General features: G+C 42.1%; 1 protein-coding gene across 7 annotated transcripts in view; it reads left to right on the forward strand.

Moving 5' to 3' along the window:
- The window catches only part of PPIL4 (peptidylprolyl isomerase like 4), a 51,823-nt gene extending 30,357 nt beyond the window's left edge, over window positions 1–21,466 (forward strand). For 5 of the 7 annotated variants that reach the window (XR_016234486.1, XR_016234487.1, XR_016234484.1 and 2 more), the window contains 2 exons: window positions 5,590–5,737; window positions 17,060–21,466. Coding sequence is in view for 3 of the 7 variants with exons in the window: in XM_002722436.6 (XP_002722482.3) it covers window positions 5,590–5,737; window positions 17,060–17,305 (394 nt within the window). In the remaining 4 variants the exon portion in view is untranslated. Of the gene's footprint in view, window positions 1–5,589; window positions 5,738–9,448; window positions 9,713–17,059 lie in introns of those variants that run through there. The other 2 variants (XR_016234485.1, XM_089333639.1) reach the window with 2 other exon arrangements.
- Window positions 21,467–22,648: the final 1,182 nt, after the last annotated feature.

Genomic DNA, 22,648 nt, shown 5'->3' on the forward strand with positions numbered 1-22,648 from the left:
CTGCTTTTGAAATGTTTAATTTTTCTTTTTTAAGATTTATGGTATTTATTTGAAAGACAAAGCTACAGAGATTGGTAGAGACAGAGAGAGAGAGAGAGGTGTTCCATCCATTGGTTTACTCCCCAAATGGCCACAGTGGCTGGAGCTGAGCCGATCTGAAACCAGGAGCCAGGAGTTTCTTCCTGGTCTCCCATGTGGGTGCAGGGGCCCAAGGACTTGAGCCATCCTCTGCTGCTTTCCCAGGTGCATTAGCAGGGAGCTGGATCAGAAGTGGAGCAGCTGGGACTCCAACTGGTGCCCATGTGAGATGACGGCACTGCAGGCTAGGGCTTTTAACTCGCTATGCTACAGCACTGGCCCAAAAGTGTTTAATTTTTAAAAATTTGTTTTAAATGTATTTTATTTGAAAGGTAGAAGCAGAGACCTCCCATCAACTGGTTCCCTTCTCAAATGCCCTCAACAGCTAGGGCTAGGCCAGGCTGAAGCCAGGAGCTGGAAACTCAATGTGGATCTCCCACGTGGGTACCAGAGAACCAATTAATTGAGACATTACTGGGTTACATTAGCATGAAGATAGAATCAGGAGTGGAGCTGGGACTTGAACCCAGGCACTCTGATACAGGATGCAGGTGTCTCAACAGACAGCTTAGACCAAATGCCCATCCCACCTGTGACTGTCAAGCATTTGAGATGGACTGAGGAACTGAATTTAAAATTTTGTTTATTTCAGTTAAACAACCACTTAGCCTAGTCGTGAACAAGGCTGCTTCTAGGCATTTGGAGTTGATGTAGAAGACAGACATGTTCTGGTGCCAAACCATTGTGAATAACTCTTACTGATTAACAGGATATTAAACTTGAAAGAGAAACTTCATGCATGCGACCCAGTAAGACAGTTTTTAAGTCCTTAGTATTTGATAGGTTTCATTTTAGTGAGGTATTTATGATTTTAGGTGAATAGTAGAGGGATGGAATACATATTTATAATAGGTAAGATGCATACTTTCTTATGTTCATATTATATATTGTTACTTTGTTACATACAGTGAGGGAAGGGGGGCGTATAGAGGGTAATCTAAGTGCAGATACGTTGCCTTAAGTCAGTTAAAAGGGCCTGGCAGGTATACTTTATGTGCCGTGAGAGAAAGAATAATTACTGTAAATGTGAATTTAAAAAAGGATCAAAAGTGGAAGTAAGAGAAGGAAGTTTAACTGGCCCGACTAGATCTAGGGAAGGAAATTGCAGGAACAAAGCTGAGATCATACATTTGTATTTTGTGTGAAGGATTTTGGAGGAATTTGACATCTTCTGAAAGTGTTGACTGTATTGGTCAGTAGAAGATAGATAAGCATGGAAGGTGGTACAATAACCAACAGGTATTTGCATATGCAGTTCAGCAGTGAAAGATGCTCGGTTCCTGCCCACATGGCGCTTTTATTCCTCGAGAGAGGGAAGGACAAATGTTGAATAGTCACCATTAATTAAGTATTTCTAGAGTACTACAAAGAAGTACATTTGTGGGACGTAGGAGTTACAATAGGGGTTAAGAGTTAGGAAATACGCTCATATAGCACTAATAGAAGTGATATTAAAGCTGCAGTTCAAATATGGGGGGGAGAAGGTGGCTGAGGTTGGAAGCTATTTTTTTTTTTTTGACAGGCAGAGTTAGAGAGACAGAGAGAAAGGTCTTCCTTTGTTGGTTCACCTCCAAAATGGCCACCACAGCCGGTACACTGCACCGATCTGAAGCCAGGAGCCAGGTGCCCCCTCCTGGTCTCCCATGCGGGTGCAGGTCCCAAGCCCTTGGGCCATCCTCCACTGCCTTCCTGGGCCACAGCAGAGAGCTGGCCTGGAAGAGGAGCACCGGGACAGAACTGATGCCCCAACTAGGACTAGAACCCAGAGTACTGGTGCCGCTGGCGGAGGATTAGCCCAGTGAGCCATGGCACCGGCCGGAAGCTGTTTTTCTTTTTTGAAGATTTATTTATTTATTTGAAAGGCTGTGGCAGAGAGAAATCTTCCATCTGCTGGTTCACTCACCAAATGGCCACAATGGCCGAAGCTGGGTCGGCTGATCTGAAGCCAGGAGCTAGGAGCTTCTTCCAGGTCTCCCATGCAGGTGCAGGGGTCCAAGTACTAGGGCCATCCTCCACCGCTTTCCCAGGCTATAAGCAGAGAGCTGGGTGGGAAGTGGAGCAGCCAGGTCTCGAACTGGTGCCCATATGGGATTCTGGCACTGCAGGTGGTGGCTTTACCCAATATGCCACAGCGCTGGCCCCTAGCTGTTTTTTTTTTTTTTTTAACTGTGACTTATCATTTAAGAAATAAAGTTTATATCTTAATCCAGTACATAGTATAAAATTGACTGGAACAAAAATTTCATAAGATCATATTTTTATGGGGTGCCTTGCACTGTCTTACTACAAAAAAAATTCTGGTTGTAACCCACTATATTACATGGATTTTGCACCCCCTTGATGGATTGTGATCACTATTTTGAAGCACACAGCTGTAAAGCATTTTGGACAGAGAGCAACATGTGTAAAGCATACACAGAGATGATAGCACAGGCAAGACCTGTTGAATTTATCTTGAAGAGCAGTAGAAAGGACAGAAGAAGTAGGCAGCAGACTAACAGGATGGTACAGATTGATGAGCCATCTTCAGGCATCTTAGAAAGCCACAAGGAATGATGTTTTCTTTGATCTTAGAAGTCAGATGTCCTGGGGCCAGCGCTGTGGTGCAGTGGGTTAAAGCCCCAGCCTGCAGTGCTGGCATCCCATAGGGGTGCCAGTTTGAGACTCAACTGCTCCACTTCCAATCCAGCTCTCTCTATGGCCTGGGAAGGCAGTAGAAGATGACTCAAGTCTTTGGGGCTCTGCCACCTATGTGGGAGACCCAGAGGAAGCTCCTGGCTCCTATCCCCTGACTCCTGGCTTCAGATTGGCTCAACTCAGACTGTTGTGGCCTTTTGGGGAGTGAACCAGCACATGGAAGACTTCTCTCTCTCTGTCTCTACCTCTCTCTATAACTCTGTCTTTCAAATAAATAACATAAATCTTAAAAAAATAAAAAAGGCATCCTGAGGAAAGCCTTGAGCCGTGGCAATGGAGAGAGACGTTGGACACGAGTCCTGAGGGAAGTGGTGTCTGTGTTTTCTCCACTCTCACATGCGGCTAAAATAGTGCCACATGTTGGGCTTTCTTTAGAAAACCACTGTTCTAGCCCAAGTCAGCCTTTCTCAGAAATCCATTTTAGTGTTTGAGATTTTTCAGCAGAGGTTAGGATAATTTTGTGTTTTTCTCTCTTTTTTAAAAGATTTGTTTATTTACTTTGAAAGGCAGAGTTAGAGATGGCAGTGAAAGATGCTCAGTGCCTGTCCACAGGAAGCTTTTTTTCTAGGAGTGGGGGAAGGACATATGTTGAATAATTAGCATTAATTAAATGTCTCTGGAGTATTTCAAAGAAGGACATTTGTGGGACATAGGGGTTACAGTAGGGGTCAAGGATCAGGAAATACTCTCATATAGTACTGAAAGAACTGGAATTAAAGCTGCAATTCAAAAATGGGGGAGAAGGCACAATTGCCAGGGCTGGCCCAAGCTGAAACCAGGTCCTGGAACTCTATCCACGTCTCCGAGGTTGGTGGCAGGGCCCAAGTCCTTAGGCCATCTTCTGCTACTTTCCCAGATGCATTAGCAGGGAGCTGGATTGGAAGTGGAACAGCAGGGACTTGAACTGGTGCCCCTGTGGGATTCTGCCATCACATGTGGTAGCTTAACCCACTAGGCCCCAATACCAGCCCTAATATTTTTTCTTAATTCTAAGGTATATACTGATCTCTGAATTAAAATACTTTAAAAATGTTTATTATGCAAAATTTAGAAAAGGTTCACTTATAGTTCTGTCACCTCGACAAATGATACCTACTGTTTCTTTCAAATCTTTTTTTTTTTCAATAAAGTTATAATCACTATATAGTACTCATATATACAGTTTTTACTTCAATCTTTTCACCTTCAGTTTCCATAGACACATTTCCAGGTTCTTTTGATAGCTTTTTTTTTTTCTTAAAGATTATATTTATTTGGGAGGTAGTTATAGTCAGAGAGAGGGAGAGACAGAGAAAAAGGGTTACTTCCTCTGGTTTACTTCCCAAATGGCTGCAACGGCTAGAGCTAGGCTGATTCAAAGCCAGGAGCCAGAAGCTTCTTCCAGGTCTCCCACATGGGTGCAGGGGCCCAAGCAGTGGCCATCTTCTACTGCTTTCCCAGGCCATAAGCAGAGAGCTGGATCAGAAGAGGAGCCAGCACACAAACTGGCATTCATATGGGATGCTGGGACTGCAGGCAGTGCCACAGTGCCAGCCCGCATGGCATTTATTATTTTTAATAATTGCCTGTGTGTTGCATTATGTTGAAGCAAGTTTTATCTTTATTACTAGATATTCTGTTGTTCAACTTTCTGATTTTAAAAAATAGTCCTAGGGGCCTGCTCTGTGGCGTAATGGGTTAAGACGCTGTCTGAGTGCCAGCATCCCATATGGGTACCTGTTCAAATCTCAGCTGCTCTACTGACAATCCAGCTCCCTGCTACTGTGCCTGGGAAAATAGCAAAAGATGGCCCAAGTCCTTGGGCCCCTGCACCCATATGGGAGACTTAGAAGAAGGTCCTGGCTCCTGGCTTCTGATTGGTTCAGCTCCAGCTGTTGAGGCAATTTGGGAAATGAACCAATGGATGGAAGATCTTTCTCTCTGACTCCCCCTCTCCTCCTTTCTCTATGTAACTCTGCCTTTCAAATAAATGATCAAGTATTTTTCTTTTTCCTTTTTTTTTTTTTTTTTTTTTTGACAGGCGGAGTTAGAGAGACAGAAAGGTCCTCCTTCCATTGGTTCACTCCCAAAATGGCCGCTACGGCTGATGTGCTCTGCCGATCCGAAACCAGGAGCCAGGCGCTTCCACCTGGTCTCCCATGCGGGTGCAGGGGCCCAAGCACTTGGACCATCCTGATTAAATCTTAAAAAAAAATCCTGTTAGGTTTATTTTCTTTTGTTTAACTTAGTACTATAATTTCTCTTGTTAAACTTACTACTTTTTTAATAAATTTCTGTTAGAATCATATGCATTGCTAAATTTTTTTCTTTTAATATTGAATTAAAAGAATTAGGATTGAATTAAAAGAACAGTTGTATGAATGTGTTTATTTTATATAGCTTTTCTGGAATTCGGGTTTATAGTATATTAGTTTTAAAGATGTGCCTCATTTTCTAAATTTCATTTTTTCATAATTGACAAGTTTCCTTATTTTTTATGCTACTTGTATTTTCACTTGGGATGCAGTTTTATTTTCTCCCCCAAACTTTGCCTACTAGTTGTTAACCGTTTAAGATCACGGTTCTTTCCATTTTTCCTGACTATAAAATGAAAAAAATGTTATTTTTATTTTAGAAGTGTATTATGTGCTTTTGAGATTCTTTTGCTTTAAAAAAATTACTTTAGCCTTTTGTCTTCCTTTGATTACCATATTTGTAGGTGGTGGTGTCTTACCCATGTCATTTATCCTATTTGTCCTTAACTAACTGCCGCAGTGCAAAATACGATCTAATCCTAGATGAGGAGGCAGAAGACTCAAAGTCCAGTCACTCACACACCAGTAAAAAACACAAGAAGAAAACCCGACACTGCTCTGAAGAGAAGGAAGATGAGGACTACATGCCGGTCAAAAATACTAACCAGGTACTTCTGAAGTCCAGTCTAAGATGCGGAGAAATCAGTATTTTATCCCTTTGTAAATTACATGTTAGTGATGTAACTTAGAAGGTAAGGAATAGTTCTGCATAGACTGAGATGTGTTCCTGATTTTAAAATGTAAAATGGTTATCCTGGGGCCAGCATTGTGGCATAGCAGGTAAAGCCACTGCCTGTGACACCAGCATCCCATGTGGGCACCTGTTCATGTCTCAGCTGCTCTGCTTGCAACCCTGCTCTCTGCTATGGCCTGGGAAAGCAGCAGAAGATGGCCCAAATGCTTGGTCCCCTGCACCCATGTGGAAGACCTGGAAGAAACTCCTGGTTCCTGGCTTTGGCCTGCCCCAGCCCTGGCTGTTGTGGCCTTCTTGGGGATTAGCCAGTGAATGGAAGATCTTTGTCTGTCTGTCTCTTCCTCTTTCTGTAACTCTTGACTTGCAAATAAACAAACAAATCTTAAAAAAAAAAAAATGGTTACACTGGGGTGAAGGATTTTAGTTTTTAAAAGAAATCATAAGTTAACAAAAGATTATTTTTGAAGTAACTTAATGTATCTTATATTTCCACATCAGGAAGCAAGAATGATTTACATACCTATAGATGGTCATTTCTGCCCACCAAAAACCAATGTGGTTATGTTGAAAAAGTTCTTCTCGTTTATCAGCTTTCACTATTGCCTTACAGCTCTTTAGATTTTACAGCCTATAAAACACTTAGGCTTTTCCATATGTTTATATGAAAGGCAAACAGCACTAGTAATTCACTTGATTACCTAAAAGCTCTTTTGAACACGGTAATAAAAATGCACCAAAGAAAATTGAGTATAAAGAGAAGAAATCATTTCCATCCTGCATCTTGGCTCTCAGTTAAATAAAAAGCAAATTCCTTCAAAGCCCCTTGCTTTGATTTTACCGCACAGAAGACATTTGAGCTGGGCCCTTGAGAATCAGAAGGCTGTCACCAGGCAGAGGTATGAAGGTAGGGAACCCAAGAAAGAGAACGAGGCCAGTGTTGCGGTGCAGCGGGTTAAGAGGCCTTCTGTGACATCTGTTTCGCATATGAGCGCCAGTTGAAGTCCTGGCTGTTCCACTTGTGGTCCAGCTCCCTGCTAATGTGCCTGGGAAAGCAACGGAAGATGGCCCAAGGACCCCGGTGTGGGAGACCCAGATGGAGTTCCAGGCCCTTGGATTTAGCCTGACTCAGCCCCAGTTGTTGCAGCATTTGGGAAGTGAACCAGCAAATGGACGGCCTTCCCCCCGACCCCACCCCTGTCTATCAAATAGTTAAATACATCATAAAAAGAGAAACAAAGGTGGGAATTTCAAGACAGAGATTTAGTTCACTAGGCAAAGTGAGGGATTGACTGTCAGGAGAGCTGGGTTACAGTTCTACACTGCTCCTCACTGATGTGACCTTGACTAGTTATTTAGCTTTCTGAGAGCCACAGTCTCTTCCTCTATAAGACTAATACAATTTCACAGGTGTGTTGTTAAGATTAAGTGGAAAAAAAAATGTGCATGCAGACATTTTTTGCACTGACTATTCTTGTTACCTACTTTTACTATTATAGTCAAATTACTGTTTTAGAGTTACTGTAAGTTTTTTCCTACAGTTATACCATAACTAAATTCATATCCCAGTTTGTTTCATTTTCTTTTCAATGTTAAAGAATTACTTTTAAAGTTTTTTGTTTTGTAAATTAAAAAAATTTTTTTATTTGTTTATTTGAAAGAGATAGTGATTTTCCATCTGCCAATTCCCTTGTCAAATGCCTGCAACAGTTGGAGCTGGGCCAAGTTCAAGACAGGAGCCTGGACCTCAGTCCTGGATCTCCTACATGGATGGCAGAGATCAGAGTCTTTGAGCCATCATCTGTTGCCTTTTTTTTTTTTTTTTTAAAGATTTATTTATTTACTTGAAAGGCAGAATTACAGAGAGGCAGAGGCAAAGAGAGAAGTCTTCCATCTGCTGATTCACTCCCCAAATGGTCTCAACAGCCAGAGCTGGGCCAGTCTGAAGCCAGGAGCCAGGAACTTTTTCTGGGTCTCCCATGTACGTGCAGGGGCTTGAGCTTTCTTGTACTGCTTTCCCATGCCATAGCAGAGAACTGAATCAGAAATGGAGCAGTCTGGACTCGAACCAGCACCCATATGGGATGCTGGTACTGTAGGTTGCTGCTTTACTCCCTGTGCCACAGCACCAGCCCCACATCTACTGCTTTTCAGAGTGCACATTAGCAGGAAGCTGGAATCAGAAATGGAGTCAGGACTCAAACCCACTAAGGGGTGTGGTTGTTCTCAGTAGTGTCTTAACCACTGTGCCAAAGGCCTACCCTGTTTTATAGTTTTGTTTATTTTTTAACGATTTATTTTCACTGAATAAAGGCAGAGCCACAGAAAGAGATGAGAGCGAGCTTCTATCCATTGGTCAACTCCCCAAATGGCTCCAACAGCTAGACTGGACTAGGCTAGGCCAAGCCAAAGCCAGGAACTAGGAACTCCATCCTGACTTCCCATATAGATAATGGGGGCCCAAGTACTTGGGCCATCATTGGCTGCTTTCTGAGGCACATTAACAGGGGGCTGAATTGGAAACAGAGCAGCTGGGACTTAAAGTGGGCTTAAACCCAAATTTCCAATACGGGATGCTAGCATCACAAGAGTAACTTGACCTGTTGTGCCCCTGTTTTGTAGTTGTAAGAACTATATGATTCCAAAGTGCAATGCACAGATTAACGTTACATACAGAGAGTTCAGCTTCTGTCCCTCTCCCCTTCCTCCTTCTACAGGTAACTTGTGTTTTATGGTTTATATTCATTTTTAAAAGAATTTCAGCAACTATATATTTTACATATATTCTCAGCTCCCTATTTTCTAGATGGCATACATTCTGATTCTTTGTTGTCGTCTAGCAGAGATGTATAATCTCTCCTCTTTCCACAGTCCATTAGCCATTTAATGCCTTCCCCCAGTTTTGAAGCTATACCTTTGATGGTTCCTTCAAATATTCCTCACATGAACCAGTGATGGAAACAGTAATAGATGACATCTTTTTTGTCCTTCGAATGTGAGGTAGATTCTTTCATCATTTTACTAGTTTTACATGGCCAGTAAATGATGGAACCACAATTCAAATAGATTTGTCCTCCTGCTGTTCTTCATGCCTGAAATATATTCCTGTCAGTTTTTCCTCAAAATCTTATTGTTATTCTAATATAACTTGTTCCAAAGTATTCTAGTGTGAGCCATGGAACATCTCCTTAATTTCTGCATTTATTAACTTAGTCTAAGATCTTTTCAGCCTTTTCTTTTTTAAAATTTTTAATTGAAAGGTACCGAAAGCTCTAATCTATTGGTTCACTTCCCAAATGCCCACAATGGCTGGGGGCAGGGAAGAGCAGCCAAAGCCAAGGGCCCAGAATTCAGTTCAGGTCTCCCATGTGGGTGGCAGGAACCCATTCAATTGAGCCATGACTGCTACCTTCCAAGCATTGGTGGGAATCTGGAGTCAGGAGCCTGAACTGGGAGTAGAAGCCAAGTACATCAGTGTAGGACATGGGCATCTTAACTGCTAAGCGAAATTGCCTCTCTGCCTCAGTCTTTTTATTATTTTTAAAATTTTTTTATTGCATATGTTTAAAATATTTGAGAGGCAGAGAGACAGTGTTAGAGAGCTTGCATCTGCTGGTTCACTCCCCAGATGCCTACAACATCCAGCAGGACTGAAGCTGGGAGCCAGGAACTCAATCCAGATCTTCCATTGTGTGGCTGGAACCCACCTGCTTGAGCCATCACTGCTGCTACCCAGAGTCTTCATTGAGAATCAGGAGCCAGAGCCAGGAATTGAACCCAAGCACTCTGATGTGGAACACCGGGGCCTCAGCTACTAGGCCAATGCTCACTCCTTCCCCAGTCTTTTAAAATGGTGCTTATATTCTAATAAATAGCTTGTCTTCCACTAAAAGTGCTTAATTCTTGGCCATGTTCTGCTTTTAGTTACAGCTTTTTCATCCTCCACTTAGACATGGAATCTTCAGTGAATCGAGGCCTAAAATAGTCATTTGTGTGCTTTGAGATAATCAGAGATCTTAAAAAAACTCAAAGGCTGCCTGCATTTTAAATCTTATCTCTACTTCCCTCTTTTGTGAATCTTTTCAATCATGCTGCTTGATTACTTAAAACTTCATAGTAGCAAATATTCTCTTTGGCATGTAGTAAAGAGCATCAGATTTTGGGGGGATGCTATTATTGTTTTTCTTCAAGATTTATTTATTTATTTGAAAGGCAGAGTGGCAGAGACAGAAAGAGATCTCCGTTTGCTGGTTTACTCCCCAATGGTTGCGACAGCGAGGTCTGGACTATAGGAGCCAGAAACTCCATCCTGGTCTCCATAGGTAGTAGGGTCCAAGTCTTTCACTGCTTTCTCAGGCACATTAGAAGGAAGCTGGATTGGAAGCCTAGTAGCATTGACTCATATCAGCACACCAACACATTGATGTGGTATGCTAGTGTCACAAGTGGTAGTTCTTCACCCACTGAACCACAGTGCTGGCCCCTGCTACTTGTTTTTTTCCTATTTTTTTTTTCTAAAGATTTATTTTATTTAAAAGGCAGAGTGTTAGAGGGAAAGACAGAGAAAGAGAGAACTCCTATCCCTTGGTTCACTCCCCAAATGGCCACACCCAGACCCAAGCCAGGAGCCTGGAACTCCATCTGGGTCTCCCATGTGGGTGACAAGGGCCCAAGTACTTTGGTTAGCTTCCACTGCTTTCCCAGGTGCATTAGCAGGGAGCTGAGTAGGACTTGAACCAGCACCCATATGGGAGCTGTTGGATGTGGCATTGTAGGTAGGGCTTAATCCGCTGCATCTCAGCGCTGGCCCCAGTATTTGTTTTATTTTTTAAAAGATTTATTTATTTATTTATTTATTTTACTTGAAAGAGTTAGAAAGGAGGAGAGAGAGAGAATTTTCCATTCGCTAGTTCACTCCCCAAATGGCCACAAGGCCTGGCCTGGGCCAGGCCAAAGCCAGGAGCCCAGAGTTCCTTCTGGGTCTCCCACATGGGTGCAGGGGCCCAACGGCTTGGGTCATCCTCCGCTGCTTTCCCAGGTGCATTAGCAGGGAGCTGAGTAAGAAGTGGAGCAGCCAGGTCTGGAAGTGGTGCTCATATGGGATGCCAGCACTGCAGGGGGAGGCTTAACCTGCTACACCACAATGCTAGGCCCTATTTATTTTTAAAGATTGATGTATTTACTTGAAAGTAGAGTTTACAGAGAGAGGCAGAGGCATAGAGAGATCTTCCATCCACTGGTTCACTCCCCAAATGGCCATGATGGCTGGGGCCCAAGCACTTGGGTCATCTGCTGCTGCTTTCCCAGGTGTATTAGCAGAGAGCTAGATTGGAAAAGGAGCAGCTGGGACTTGAACCAGTGCCCATATGGGATTCTGATGTTGCAGGTGGCTGCTTAACCTGCTGTGTCACCACGCTGGCCCTGGGATTACTTATTTATTTGAAAGTCAGAGTTAGATGGAGAGATGGGGCGGGGGTGGGGGGGTGGGACTTCTGTCTACTGGTTTACTTCCCAGATGGCCACAAAGGCCACAGTGGCCAAGGCTGAGTGAGGCCAAAGCCAGGAGCCAAGAACTGCATCTAGGTCTTCCATGTGGATGTTGGGGACCTACACACGTAGGGGCCATCTTCCCAGGCCATTAGCAGGGAGCTAGATTGGAAGTAGAGAAGCTGAGATATGAACCAGTGCCCATATGGGATGCCAGCATTGCAGGCAGCATCTTTATCTACTACGCCACAACACTAACCCTAGCCCTGAGCATTTTTTTTAAGATTTTATTTAATTTATTTGAAAGTCAGAGTTACACAGAGAGAGAAAGAGAGGCAAAGAAAGAGAGAGAGAGGTCTTCCACCTGCTGGTTCACTCCCCAAGTGGCTGCAATGGACAGAGCTTCGCCAGTCCAAAGCCAGTCCGAAGCCAAGAGCCAGGAGCTCTTCCGGGTCTCCCATGCGGGTGCAGGGGCTTAAGGACTTGGGCCATCTTCTGCTACTTTCCCAGGTCATAGCAGAGAGCTAGATTGGAAGTGGAGCAGCTGGAACCCAAACTCACACCCACATAGGAAGCCAGCACTGCAGTAGGCAGCTTTACCCCCTACACCACAGTGCCTGCCCCAGCCCTGAGTATTTTTTTTTAATATATTTATTTATTTTTACTTGAAAGTCATAGTTACACAGGGAGAGGAGAGGCAGAGAAGAGAGAGAGAGAGGTCTTCCATCCGCTGGTTCACTCCCCAGTTGGCCTCAATGGTCGGAATTGCGCCGATCCGAAGCCAGGAACCAGGAGCTTCCTCTGGGTCTCCCATGCAGGTGCAGGGGCCCAAGGACTTGGACATCTTCTACTGCAATCTCCCTGATTATTATTATTATTTTATTTTTTATTTTTGACAGGCAGAGTGGACAGAGAGAGAGACAGAGAGAAAGGTCTTCCTTTGCTGTTGGTTCACCCTCCAATGGCCACTGTGGCCGGTGCATCGTGCTGATTCGAAGCCAGGAGCCAGGTGCTTCTCCTGGTCTCCCATGGGGTGCAGGGCCCAAGCACTTGGGCCATCCTCCACTGCACTCCTGGGCCACAGCAGAGAGCTGGCCTGGAAGAGGGGCAACCGGGACAGAATCCGGTGCCCTGACCGGGACTAGAACCCGGTGTGCCAGCACGGCAAGACGGAAGATTAGCCTATTGAGCCGTGGTGCTGGCCCCTCCCTGATTATTTTTTTAAAAAATTTTAAAGTAGTTGGCAGTGAGAACATTTTTAAGTTTTGGGAAAAAAAAAAAACTCCCCTTGAAATAAAGTGTTTTTCAATACTTTGATTTAATAACATAGCAGGATTCATTTTCTCTTTATTTTCTTTCTAATAAAATAGCTTCAAATTTAAGATTTCAATGCGTCCTAATTTTTTGTATTTTTATTATTTTCCTCTTGATTTCAGTCTCAAAATGTAATCACTAAAGGGAATTTTTCAGTATTGATTAAATTTCAGGTGTAGCTCAACTTCTGGCAAGTCTGTTTTCCTAAGAACATTTTAGTTTATTTCTTCAAATGTTTCATTTTTCATTGAGTAGCAACCTTACTATTCAATCTCAAAACCTCTCTTCAGTTTTCCACTTCATGACTTAATTCCAAAGATGATTTTTTGTGTGGTTGAGGTTGGGTTTTGGGAAATGAGTACTTAGCTGTGGGCTGCTGGTAGAGGAAGTGTTCATACTGGTTTTTATCAGTGCTTGTTTTTGCCATGTTCTTGTTTGTAATACGAGACTCTATTTTTGTTGTCATTTTAATAATTTAATGTTTCTTTAGTGATTTAGGTTAAGCTAAATTTTTTTATTTATTCCCAAAGACCTGAACGAGGATTGTTTTTAGTTAGACTTCATGTTATCTGCTTTACATCAGTTATTTGTGAGGTTAATCGACTATTTTTTTAAAAGATTTATTTATTTATTTGAAAGTCAAAGTTATGCACAGAGAGAAAAAGGCAGAGAGGAAGAGAGGTCTTCCATCTGCTGGTTTACTCCCCAATTGGCTGCAACAGCAGGAGCTGTGCCAAACCGAAGCTAGGCGCCAAGAGCTTCCTCCGGGTCTCCCATGTGGGTGCAGGGGGCCAGACTTGGGCCATCTTCTACTGCTTTCCCAGGCCACAGCAGAGAGCTGGATTGGAAGTTTAGCAGCCGGGATTCGAACTGATACCCATATGGGATGCCGGCACTGCAGGCGGTGGCTTTACCCGCTACGCCACAACATCGGCCCCATGTTTATTTTTTAAATTGACCATTATGTGTGTATGTCTATGTTCTTCTCTTTTGGCCACATGCCCCTTTCATCATTTTGTCTTATGTCTTAAATGTATAAACACTTTTTTAAAAAAATGTTTATTTATTCATTTGTAAGATTTATTTATAAGGCAGAGTCAGAAGGAGTGAGAGAGAGAGATCTTCCATCTACTCGTTCACTTCTGAAATGGCCACAACAGCCAAGGCTGGGTTCAGGACTAAGCCACGAGTCCAGAACTCCATCCTAGTCCCCCACATGGGTGGCAGGGCCCAGGAACTTTTGGGCTGTCCTCTGCTGTCCTCCCAGGCACATTGTTAGGAAGCCAAATTGGGAGCAGAGTAGCTGGATTTGATCTAGCACTTCTGTTTGGGATGCCAACAAGTCTGTATTAGAAGGGACTTAGAGCTCAGGTGGTTCATTTCTTTTACTTTTAGAATGAAGCTACCCCCTTAGGCCCTTAGCCCTTTATGGTTTAGTGGGAAGCCAAGAACTTTAGAATTTATTTTGATTTCATTCAGTGTTGGTTGTCCTCCCACCCCATACTGTGTCACTTCTCTCTTTCGAGCCTGAAACTTACTGATCAATACAATAATTATCTCCAACCTGTGTGTATCTCTTGAGTCTGTTTCCTTATTTCTGGAATGATGATCACTTGCACTCCTGAAGCACTCAGTACTGTGCAGGCACATACTTAGAGGCCCTACTTTAATATGCCTGCACCAGCCATGTCAACCTTCCTCCTCCATATCACAGAGCTCGTTCTTCCTTGCATCTGAGTTCTCACTTGCATTACTTCCATTTGTCTTCTTGCATTCAGTCTGAACCCAAACCCAGTTGTCCTTTGAGGCTCATCTCAAATCCTAATTTCTCCATAAAACCTCTGATGAATCTAACCTTGAGGACTTTCTATTGGACATACTGCCTAACCTGCCTGGCTTCAGAGCTTGTATAGCTTTGGAAACTACTCCAAGTCAGTGATTTTATTTTATTTTTTAAGATTTATTTTAGGGGCTGGCACTGTGGTGTAGCAGGTAAAGCCATGACCTGCAGCGTCAGCATCCCATTTGGGCGCCGGTTTGAGACCCAGCTGCTCCACTTCCAATCCAGCTCTCTGCTACGGCCTGGGAAAGCAGTAGAGGATGGCCCAAGGTCTTGGGCCCCTGCACCCACGTGGGAGCTCCTGGCTCCTGATCGGTGGTGTTCCAGCAGTTCCGGCCATTGCAGCCATCTGAGGAGTGAACCAGTGCTTGGAAGACCTCTTACTCTCTCCCCTTCTCTCTGCCTCTGCCTCTTTAAAACTCTGCATTTCTCTTTTTGCAAAAGGCAGAGTGATTTTAAAGTGTTCATAAATTCCAGAGTTTCAGTGTCCTCAATTTTTTCAGAGAATTAGATACTATATAACCTTTTATTTCTCTCTCTCTCTCTCTCTCTTTTTTTTTTTTTATAATGTAGTGAGGATTTTATGGAGTTGTATAGGCTGACAGTCTCTGCATTTTAGAGGTCTTGTCTTGGGGCTGGCATTATGGCGTAGCAGGTAAAGCTACCACCTGTGATGCCGACATCCCATATGGGTGCCAGTTTGAGTCCCAGCTGCTCCATTTCCAGTCTAGCTCCCTGCTAATGTGCCTGGGCAAGCAGCAAAGGATGGCCCAAATCTTTGGGCCTGTGCACCCACATGGGAGACCTGGAAGAAACTCCTGGCTTAGGACTAGCCCACCTCTGGCCATTGTTGCCATTCGGGGAGTGAACCAGTAGATGGAAGATTTCTCTCTCTCCTTGTCTCTCCTTCTATCTGTCCCCCTCTAATTCTGCCTTTTAAATAAATAAGTAAATTTTTTTTATAAAAAAGCCTATTATCTCAACAAATACAAAACTGGGTGTTAAGTATACAGAAATAGTACATAGATGTTTATATTTTGTTTTGTGTTTTAAGATTTATTTAAAGATCAGATTTACAAAGAGAGAGAGGGAGTGATAGATCTTCCATCTTGTGGTTCACTCCCTAAATGTCCACAGTGGTCAGGGCTGGGCCAGGGTGAAGTCAGGAGCCAGGAGCTTCATGTGGGTCTCCCATGTGGGTACAGGGGCCCAAGTACATGGGCCATCTTCTACTGCTTTTCCCAGGCACTATTAGCAGGGAGCTGGATCACAAGTGAAGCATCTAATACTGGAACCAGCGCCCATTTGGGATGCTGGAGTTGCAAATGGTGGCGTAACCTGTCCAATGGCATCATCCTTGATGTTTACATTTTGTATATGTTGCAGGAAATACAAAAAATCTTCATTTAGGAATGTCATATTTCTAAAAAGTAGTTGGTAAAAGGCTAAACCAAAATAGCTATTTTTTTCTTCCTCATAAGACTTTTTTTTTGAAGAATTTATTTATTTATTTGAAAAGTAGAGAGGGAGTGACAAAGATAGAGACAGAGACACAGAGAGAGAGATCTTTCACTCACTGTTCACTCCCCAAAATGGCTGCAGTGGCCTGGGCTGGCCCAGACTGAAGCCAGGAGTTTCATCCACGTCTCCCACATGAGTGGCTGGGACCTAAGTACTTCTTCCATTGCTTTCCCAGGCACATTAGCAGGGAACTGGAACTGAAGTGGAGCAACCAAGATTTGAACCAGCATCGATATGGGATGCTGGCATCACTGGCAGCAGCTTACCCTGCTGTGCTATAATGTGGGCCCCCATCATAAGACTCTTACAGAATGATAAGAACTGTTGGATTTTGTGGAAATCATGAAGCAGTTTATAAAGTTGTATTCCATCAACACTGTAGTTCTAACAGTCGAGTTAGATCTCTTTTTGCATACTGCAGACTTTATGCTAGGTGAAGTGTTCGGTATCGAGACATTTAGAGAATGACAAGTCACAGACCCTTCAATATTCATTACTCTAGATTTTAGACATTGACATTGGTCCCACTATAATAATATCTGTAGTGACAGAATTGGGACCCTTGGGTTGGGAATTCAGTCCCTAGAATTTTGTCTTTCATTTAAGTAATCTTTTAAGAAAGTTTAATTTTACAAATGATCTCTCTTTCTTGTTTAAAGCTTTTTTATTTATTTGAAAGGCAGTTACAGAGAGGGGGAGAGAGAGAGATCTTCCATCTGCTGGTTCATTCTCCAAATTGCCAGAGCAGCCAGGGCTGGACCAGGCCCAAGCAATGTTGCTCTAAAACTTTCCTTACTTCAGTTGGGCTACTTCAGTTTCATGTTTTTGGATCTGATTCTTCAGTTCAGCTGCACTAACAGACACAAAGCAATGAGACTGATCAAAAGGACAGTTTAAATCTTTTTCTGAATTGTTTTTACTTTCTCATTTACAGGATTTTTGACATTAGCAGTTGTGTTCAAAATTGAGCTGTTAAAACAGCTTGCAAATGGTGGACTTTTCTAGGTTTTATTAATTGGCAGTGCCCACAAAGTGATTATTGATTGGCCGGTCATGTTCTTTCCATTCCTTTGACAGGATATCTACAGGGAGATGGGGTTTGGTCACTATGAAGAAGAAGAAAGCTGTTGGGAGAAACAAAAGAATGAAAAGAGAGACCGAACTCAGAACCGAAGTCGCAGCCGATCTCGAGAAAGGGATGGCGACTATAGCAATAGTCACAAGTCCAAGTACCACACTGACTCTTACGAAAGAGAGAGGGGTAAGAGGAGAGGCCGGAGCAGAAGTCCAAAGAAATCTAAAGAAAAATCTAAGTACAGATGAAAGCATGAGTGGGCGCCGTAGAGTGCCAGAAAAGCAGATGTTCAGATTGTGTTAGAGCAGTTATAGACTCCACTTGTCATTAATACTGATTCCACAGGGCAATGGGCAATGAGAGTAACAAATTGGCTGTTGTTTTTTTACATTAATTTTATTGCTATACATAAATGTCCATCTTCATTTTTAAAGTTCTTCACCGTTTTCAGTCTTTTTTAAAATTAAGTATTTCAAACTACAGAAATACACAGCCATGTATATATGAGGCATAAGGAATAATAAATGTAAATATCTGTGTAGCCATCAGCCAGCTTAAGAAATGAACCAACACCTACATTTTAGAAGTCCTCTGTGTGGCCTCCCTCCTCAGTAATTGTTACTCTGAGTTTTGTCAGTCTTGCTAGTTGTTATAGTTTCACAATGTATGTTTGTATCCCTAAATGTAATGTTAATTTTTGTATGTTTTTGAATTTTATATAAATGGCTTAATGTATATTTATTCCTGTGAATTTCTTTTTGCGATTTAGTATTTTTAGAAACTCATTTTTGCTGCATAGTGAATGAATTTACCACAACTTATACATTCTGTTGATGGACATTTGGGTTCTGTTTGTTTTTGTGTTTGCTGTTGCAAACAATGCTGCTATGAACATTATCTGGGAGTGATACTACCGTCTCGGTCTTTACCAGACAATGCCACATTCTGTTTCAAAGTGACTATCTGGTTTTAGCCCTACCAGCACATAAGCATTCCTTTTGTTGCCCATCATTTGTAATACTTATTAATTTCAAATTTCAACAATTTTGCCATTTAGTGGATGTTGAGATATTTTATTGTGATTTAAGGTTTTGTCACTGGTTTTAAGCAATTTGATTATGATGTGCTCAGTGTTTCTTCTTCTGTATCTGTTTACTTATGGATTTATGGTTTATCATCAAATGTAGAAAAAAATAGCAGATTTCTGCAGTTATGTTTTTCTGTCTCTTTGCTACCTCTCACTCTTCTGGGGTTCAATCACTGTTAGGTCACTTGACATCTCATAGCAGTTGATACTGTGTTCAATTTTGTTGTCTTTGTCCTGTCTCTGTTTTCATTGCTGTGTCAAATTCATTAATTTTTTTTTCTGAAGTACCTCATCTCCTATTCGTACTACCCATGTATTTTTTACCTCAGACTTTATATCTAATCTTTTCCTCTTTTTTGGACTTTTGGAGTATACATGTATGTATAATACCTGTTTGTTCATTCTACATCTGTATCATTCTCTTGTGTTTGTTTCTGTTGATTCCCACCCTAGCCCCTGACCTTCAACCTGATACTGAGTTATAATTCTTACCTATAATTTTTGGTTTTTACATTGTGCTGGAGTTTTCCATATTCCTTTAAACATCTTGAGTTTTGTTCTGGGACATGTAAGTTATTTGGAAACAGTTTTATCCTTCCTTAGCCTGCTTTTTAAGCTTAGGTGAGATGGGACCAGAACGGCCTCTAATCCAGGGCTGATTTGGCCCTCTGTTGAGGTGATCACCTTCTGAGCAGTCTTCGCTTATACTGTTTCTCCACCCTGGCCATTAGGGACGTGAAGTACTCTGTGAGTTCTGTGTGAGCTCATATTTTACCTCCTGTTCCTTTCTGGTTTTTCTTTCCTGGCTGTGGGTACTTTCTTCACACGTAAACACTGGTGTTTAGCTGAAGGCCCAAGGAAAGCCTCCATAGCTCTCTCCTCTGCAGTAGTTTTCCTTCCGAATTTTGCATTGGCTCCCCTAAATTCTCTGCTCAGGGAGATTCCCAGGCTCTTTTTGTAGCCTGTGCTACAGCTTGCAAATTCCATGTAGTAGGGCCTACCTTGCTTGTTTTTCTTCTTAAGAGTAGTTTTCCTGGGTGGGCATTTTACCTACTGGTTAAGATGCCCATTAACATGCCTGCATCCCGTCATGGAGTATCTGGGTTCCAGTCCCTGGCAAGCTCCTGTTAGCTTCCTGCTCAAGTGCACGCGGGGAGGCGGCAGTGATGGCTTGAGTAGCTGGGTCCCAGCTGCTCAGGTAGGAGCCCTGGATTGCATTCCCAGCATTGGCTCGGCCCAGTCCCAGCCATTTGGAGATTAAACCAGTGTACGAAAGCTTACTCTTTGTCTCTCTGCCTCTCCGATCAGTTAATTTTAAAAAAGTCACTGTCGTATACTGGATATTGTCCAGTGTCTGAAAATTTTGTTGTATACATATTGTACAGGTTTTTACTTGCTTAAGATGGCAAAGTTAATTATTTGATGGCGTCTTCATCATGTTCGCTAGTTTATTTCCTATAAATTGGAAGTTCTACTTGTTTGATTAGAATTAGGTTATACATTTTAGGCAGAAAATTAAGTTTAATCATAAACTTACTAGCCTTTCTCGCTGTATTTTATGCTTTTTGTATTTTAAGAAATCCTTACCTATCCTGAACTAATAAAGATATTCTATATCCTAAAAGTTATAAAGCTTTTTTTACATTTAAGTCTTTAATTGTGTATGTTTGTGTGTATTTATATAATATATATATAAATAGTCTCTCTGTGTGTAGATAGATAGGTAGGTAGATAGGTAGATCCAAAATCATTTTTTAGCTTTTGTGGTTTTTTTTTTTACATATGGATATAACCAGTAGTCCAAAATGTATTATTGAATGGTTCATAAATTCTCCATTGGTCAAAGTTCCACCTCTGTCATGTTTTTCTCTCTTTTTCCCTGAGCACCCCTACTTTTTTCATGGGCTCTCTATCCTGTTGGTTTTTCTCTATCCCAGAACCAATACCAATTATACATACTATTTTTTGGCCTTATGGAAAGTCTCAGTATTTTCTTTCTTAAGTTTTATTTTTTTTTATTTGAAAGAGTTACAGAGAGAGGTAGAGACAGAGAGGTCTTCCATCTGCTGGTTCACTCCCCAGGTGGCTGCAAAGGCCAGACCTGAGCCAATCCAAAGTCAGGAGCCCGGAGCTTCTTCCAGGTCTCCCATGTGAGTGCAGGGGCCCAGGGACTTGAGTCATCTTCTACTGCTCTCCCAGGCCATAGCAAAGAGCTGGATAGGAAAGAAGAGCAGCCGGGACTAGAACTGGTGTCCACATGGGATGCCAGCGCTTCAGGCCAGGGCGTTAACCCACTGTGCCACAGTGCTGGCCCCAAAAGTCTCAGTATTTAAACACATCTTTCCACTTGTTTTTTCATCAGAAATTCCTTGGCTCTTTGTTCTTTGCAACTTTGGAACCCATTTGTCAGGTTTCCCAAAGAATTCTGTTGATATTTTAATTGCATTTCCATTGAAGTAGTAGATCATTTTCAGAAAAAAAAACACTTCATACTGTTGAATCTTCTATTTATAAAGATAATATTCTATCTGTGTGTATATATATATATGTATACATTCATCTTTTTTTTCCACATCCTTATGCATTTGGGAATATCAGTATGTTTTTTTTCTAGCCATTTGGAGAGGTACTTAGTGGCATCTTATTTTGCTTGTAATTCCTATTTCCATAATTGCTAGTGATGTTGAACATCTTTTTATGGATTCATTTTGCTGTCTGCATATCCAGTGAAATTTCACTTCATGTCCAAAGGGATTTTTTTCCTTTTTTTTCATTTTGAAATTACTTACTTGGAAGGCGTGCGTGCGCACACACACATGCACACACACACACACACACACACGGATCTCCATCTGCTGGTTCACTCCCCAAATGCCTGCAGCAGCCGGGGCTGGGCCAGGTTAAAGCCAGTAGCTGTGAACTCAATCTGGATGCACATGTTGGTGGCAGCAGCCCAAGCACTGCCTCCCAGGGTGCACATTTGCAGAAGTCGAGCTGAGCCTTCAACTCAGACCTCCAGTATGGGGTGGAGGCATCTCAGAAGGCAAGTTAACTGTGTGCCAAACACTTGCTCCTTCTTTTACTTTTGAGTTTTAAGAGCTTTTGATATATTCTAGATACTTGTTCAATGTCAGAAATGTCTGCAGAAATGTTCACTCTGTGTAGCTTGACTTTTCATCTTTTGCAAAGCAATATTTAAATTTTCTGAAATTCTGTTGGTTTTTTCTTTCATGGAGAGTGATTTTTATGTCAGAGCTTGGGCTAGTGAAGTTTCTGTTGGTTTTTTTTTCCCAAAAATAAATTTTATAGTTTTTACATTTAATTCTGTGGTCCATTTTGAGTTAATTTTTTTATCTTTATAGACATCTGCTTAACACCATTTGTTGATATGGCTCTGATGCTTCTAAGTTTTTTCTTTGGTATTTTAGCATTTTGTTGTAATATGTCTGTAGATATGGATTTCCTTAACTTTGTTTTTATATCAAAGATTTATTTATTTGAAAAGTAGAGTGACAGAGTGGGAGGGAGAAGGTGGAGAAAGAAAGTGTTTCTGGTTCACTGCCTAAATGGCTCCAACAGCCAGGTCTGGCAAGGCCCCACCAAGCGAAATCCTGGAACTCCGTGCTGGTTTCTCACATGGTTGGCAGGAGCTCAAGTACTTAGGCCATTTTCCACCTCCCTAGGTCATTAGCAGGAAGCTGGATTGAAGCGGGGCGGCACTGAGGACAGGGGATGTTGGCACTAGAACAGGCAGCTTAGCCCTACGCACCACAGCGCTGGCCCCTCCCCCAGTCGGTTTTACATTAGGCTTCCTCAGTCTGTTCTTTATGTCCTGTCCTGTTTTCCTGTGGAGCATTCTGAGTAATTTCTTCAGGTCTATATTCCAGATACCCATTCTTTCTTCATATAAACCCAGTCTGCTGTTTTAAACCATTCACTGAAGTTTTAATCTTAGTAATTTATTTTTAGAAGTTCTCTTTGATTCTTTTTTCTTTCAATCTGCCTAGTTCGTTACTCATTTATTTCCACTCTATTTATGTGGCTAGTGTAAATTGTTTTTGTTCATTCCAATACCTTAATTTCTTGAGAATTAAGTCCCTTTTGCCCTTGATGACTCTTGTACGTAATGGTTTCTTTTCCTTGTGTTTTAATTTTTTTCCCCTTCAATTTGGAGTGGACACTTGGGGACTTTTAAGTTCCCTCAGTTGAGGATGCTCTGCTCCAGGAAGATTCACATTTGCCTTGTAGGCCTGCCTGGGGCGATCTTCCCATGTGATTCCATAGCCCAGAGCAAGAGCCCTCACGGTCTGCCATCCACACCCCATGACTGCTGAGCAGGGGAGAAGGTGTGCCCGTGGTTTCTTCCTCATCTAACCTTTGATAGTGAGCTCTATGTAAAGACACCAGATCTAACCTTGCCTTTTTTTTTTTTTTTTCACCCTAGGCTTGGTTTATGCTTTGTAATTTTATTTCTTTTAAAGATCTGTTTATTTATAAGAGTTAC

The sequence above is a fragment of the Oryctolagus cuniculus genome, chromosome 5 (genome assembly GCF_051225735.1).
Source record: "Oryctolagus cuniculus isolate XC-2025 breed Fujian yellow rabbit chromosome 5, ASM5122573v1, whole genome shotgun sequence".
Taxonomy (NCBI): Eukaryota; Metazoa; Chordata; class Mammalia; order Lagomorpha; family Leporidae; genus Oryctolagus; species Oryctolagus cuniculus.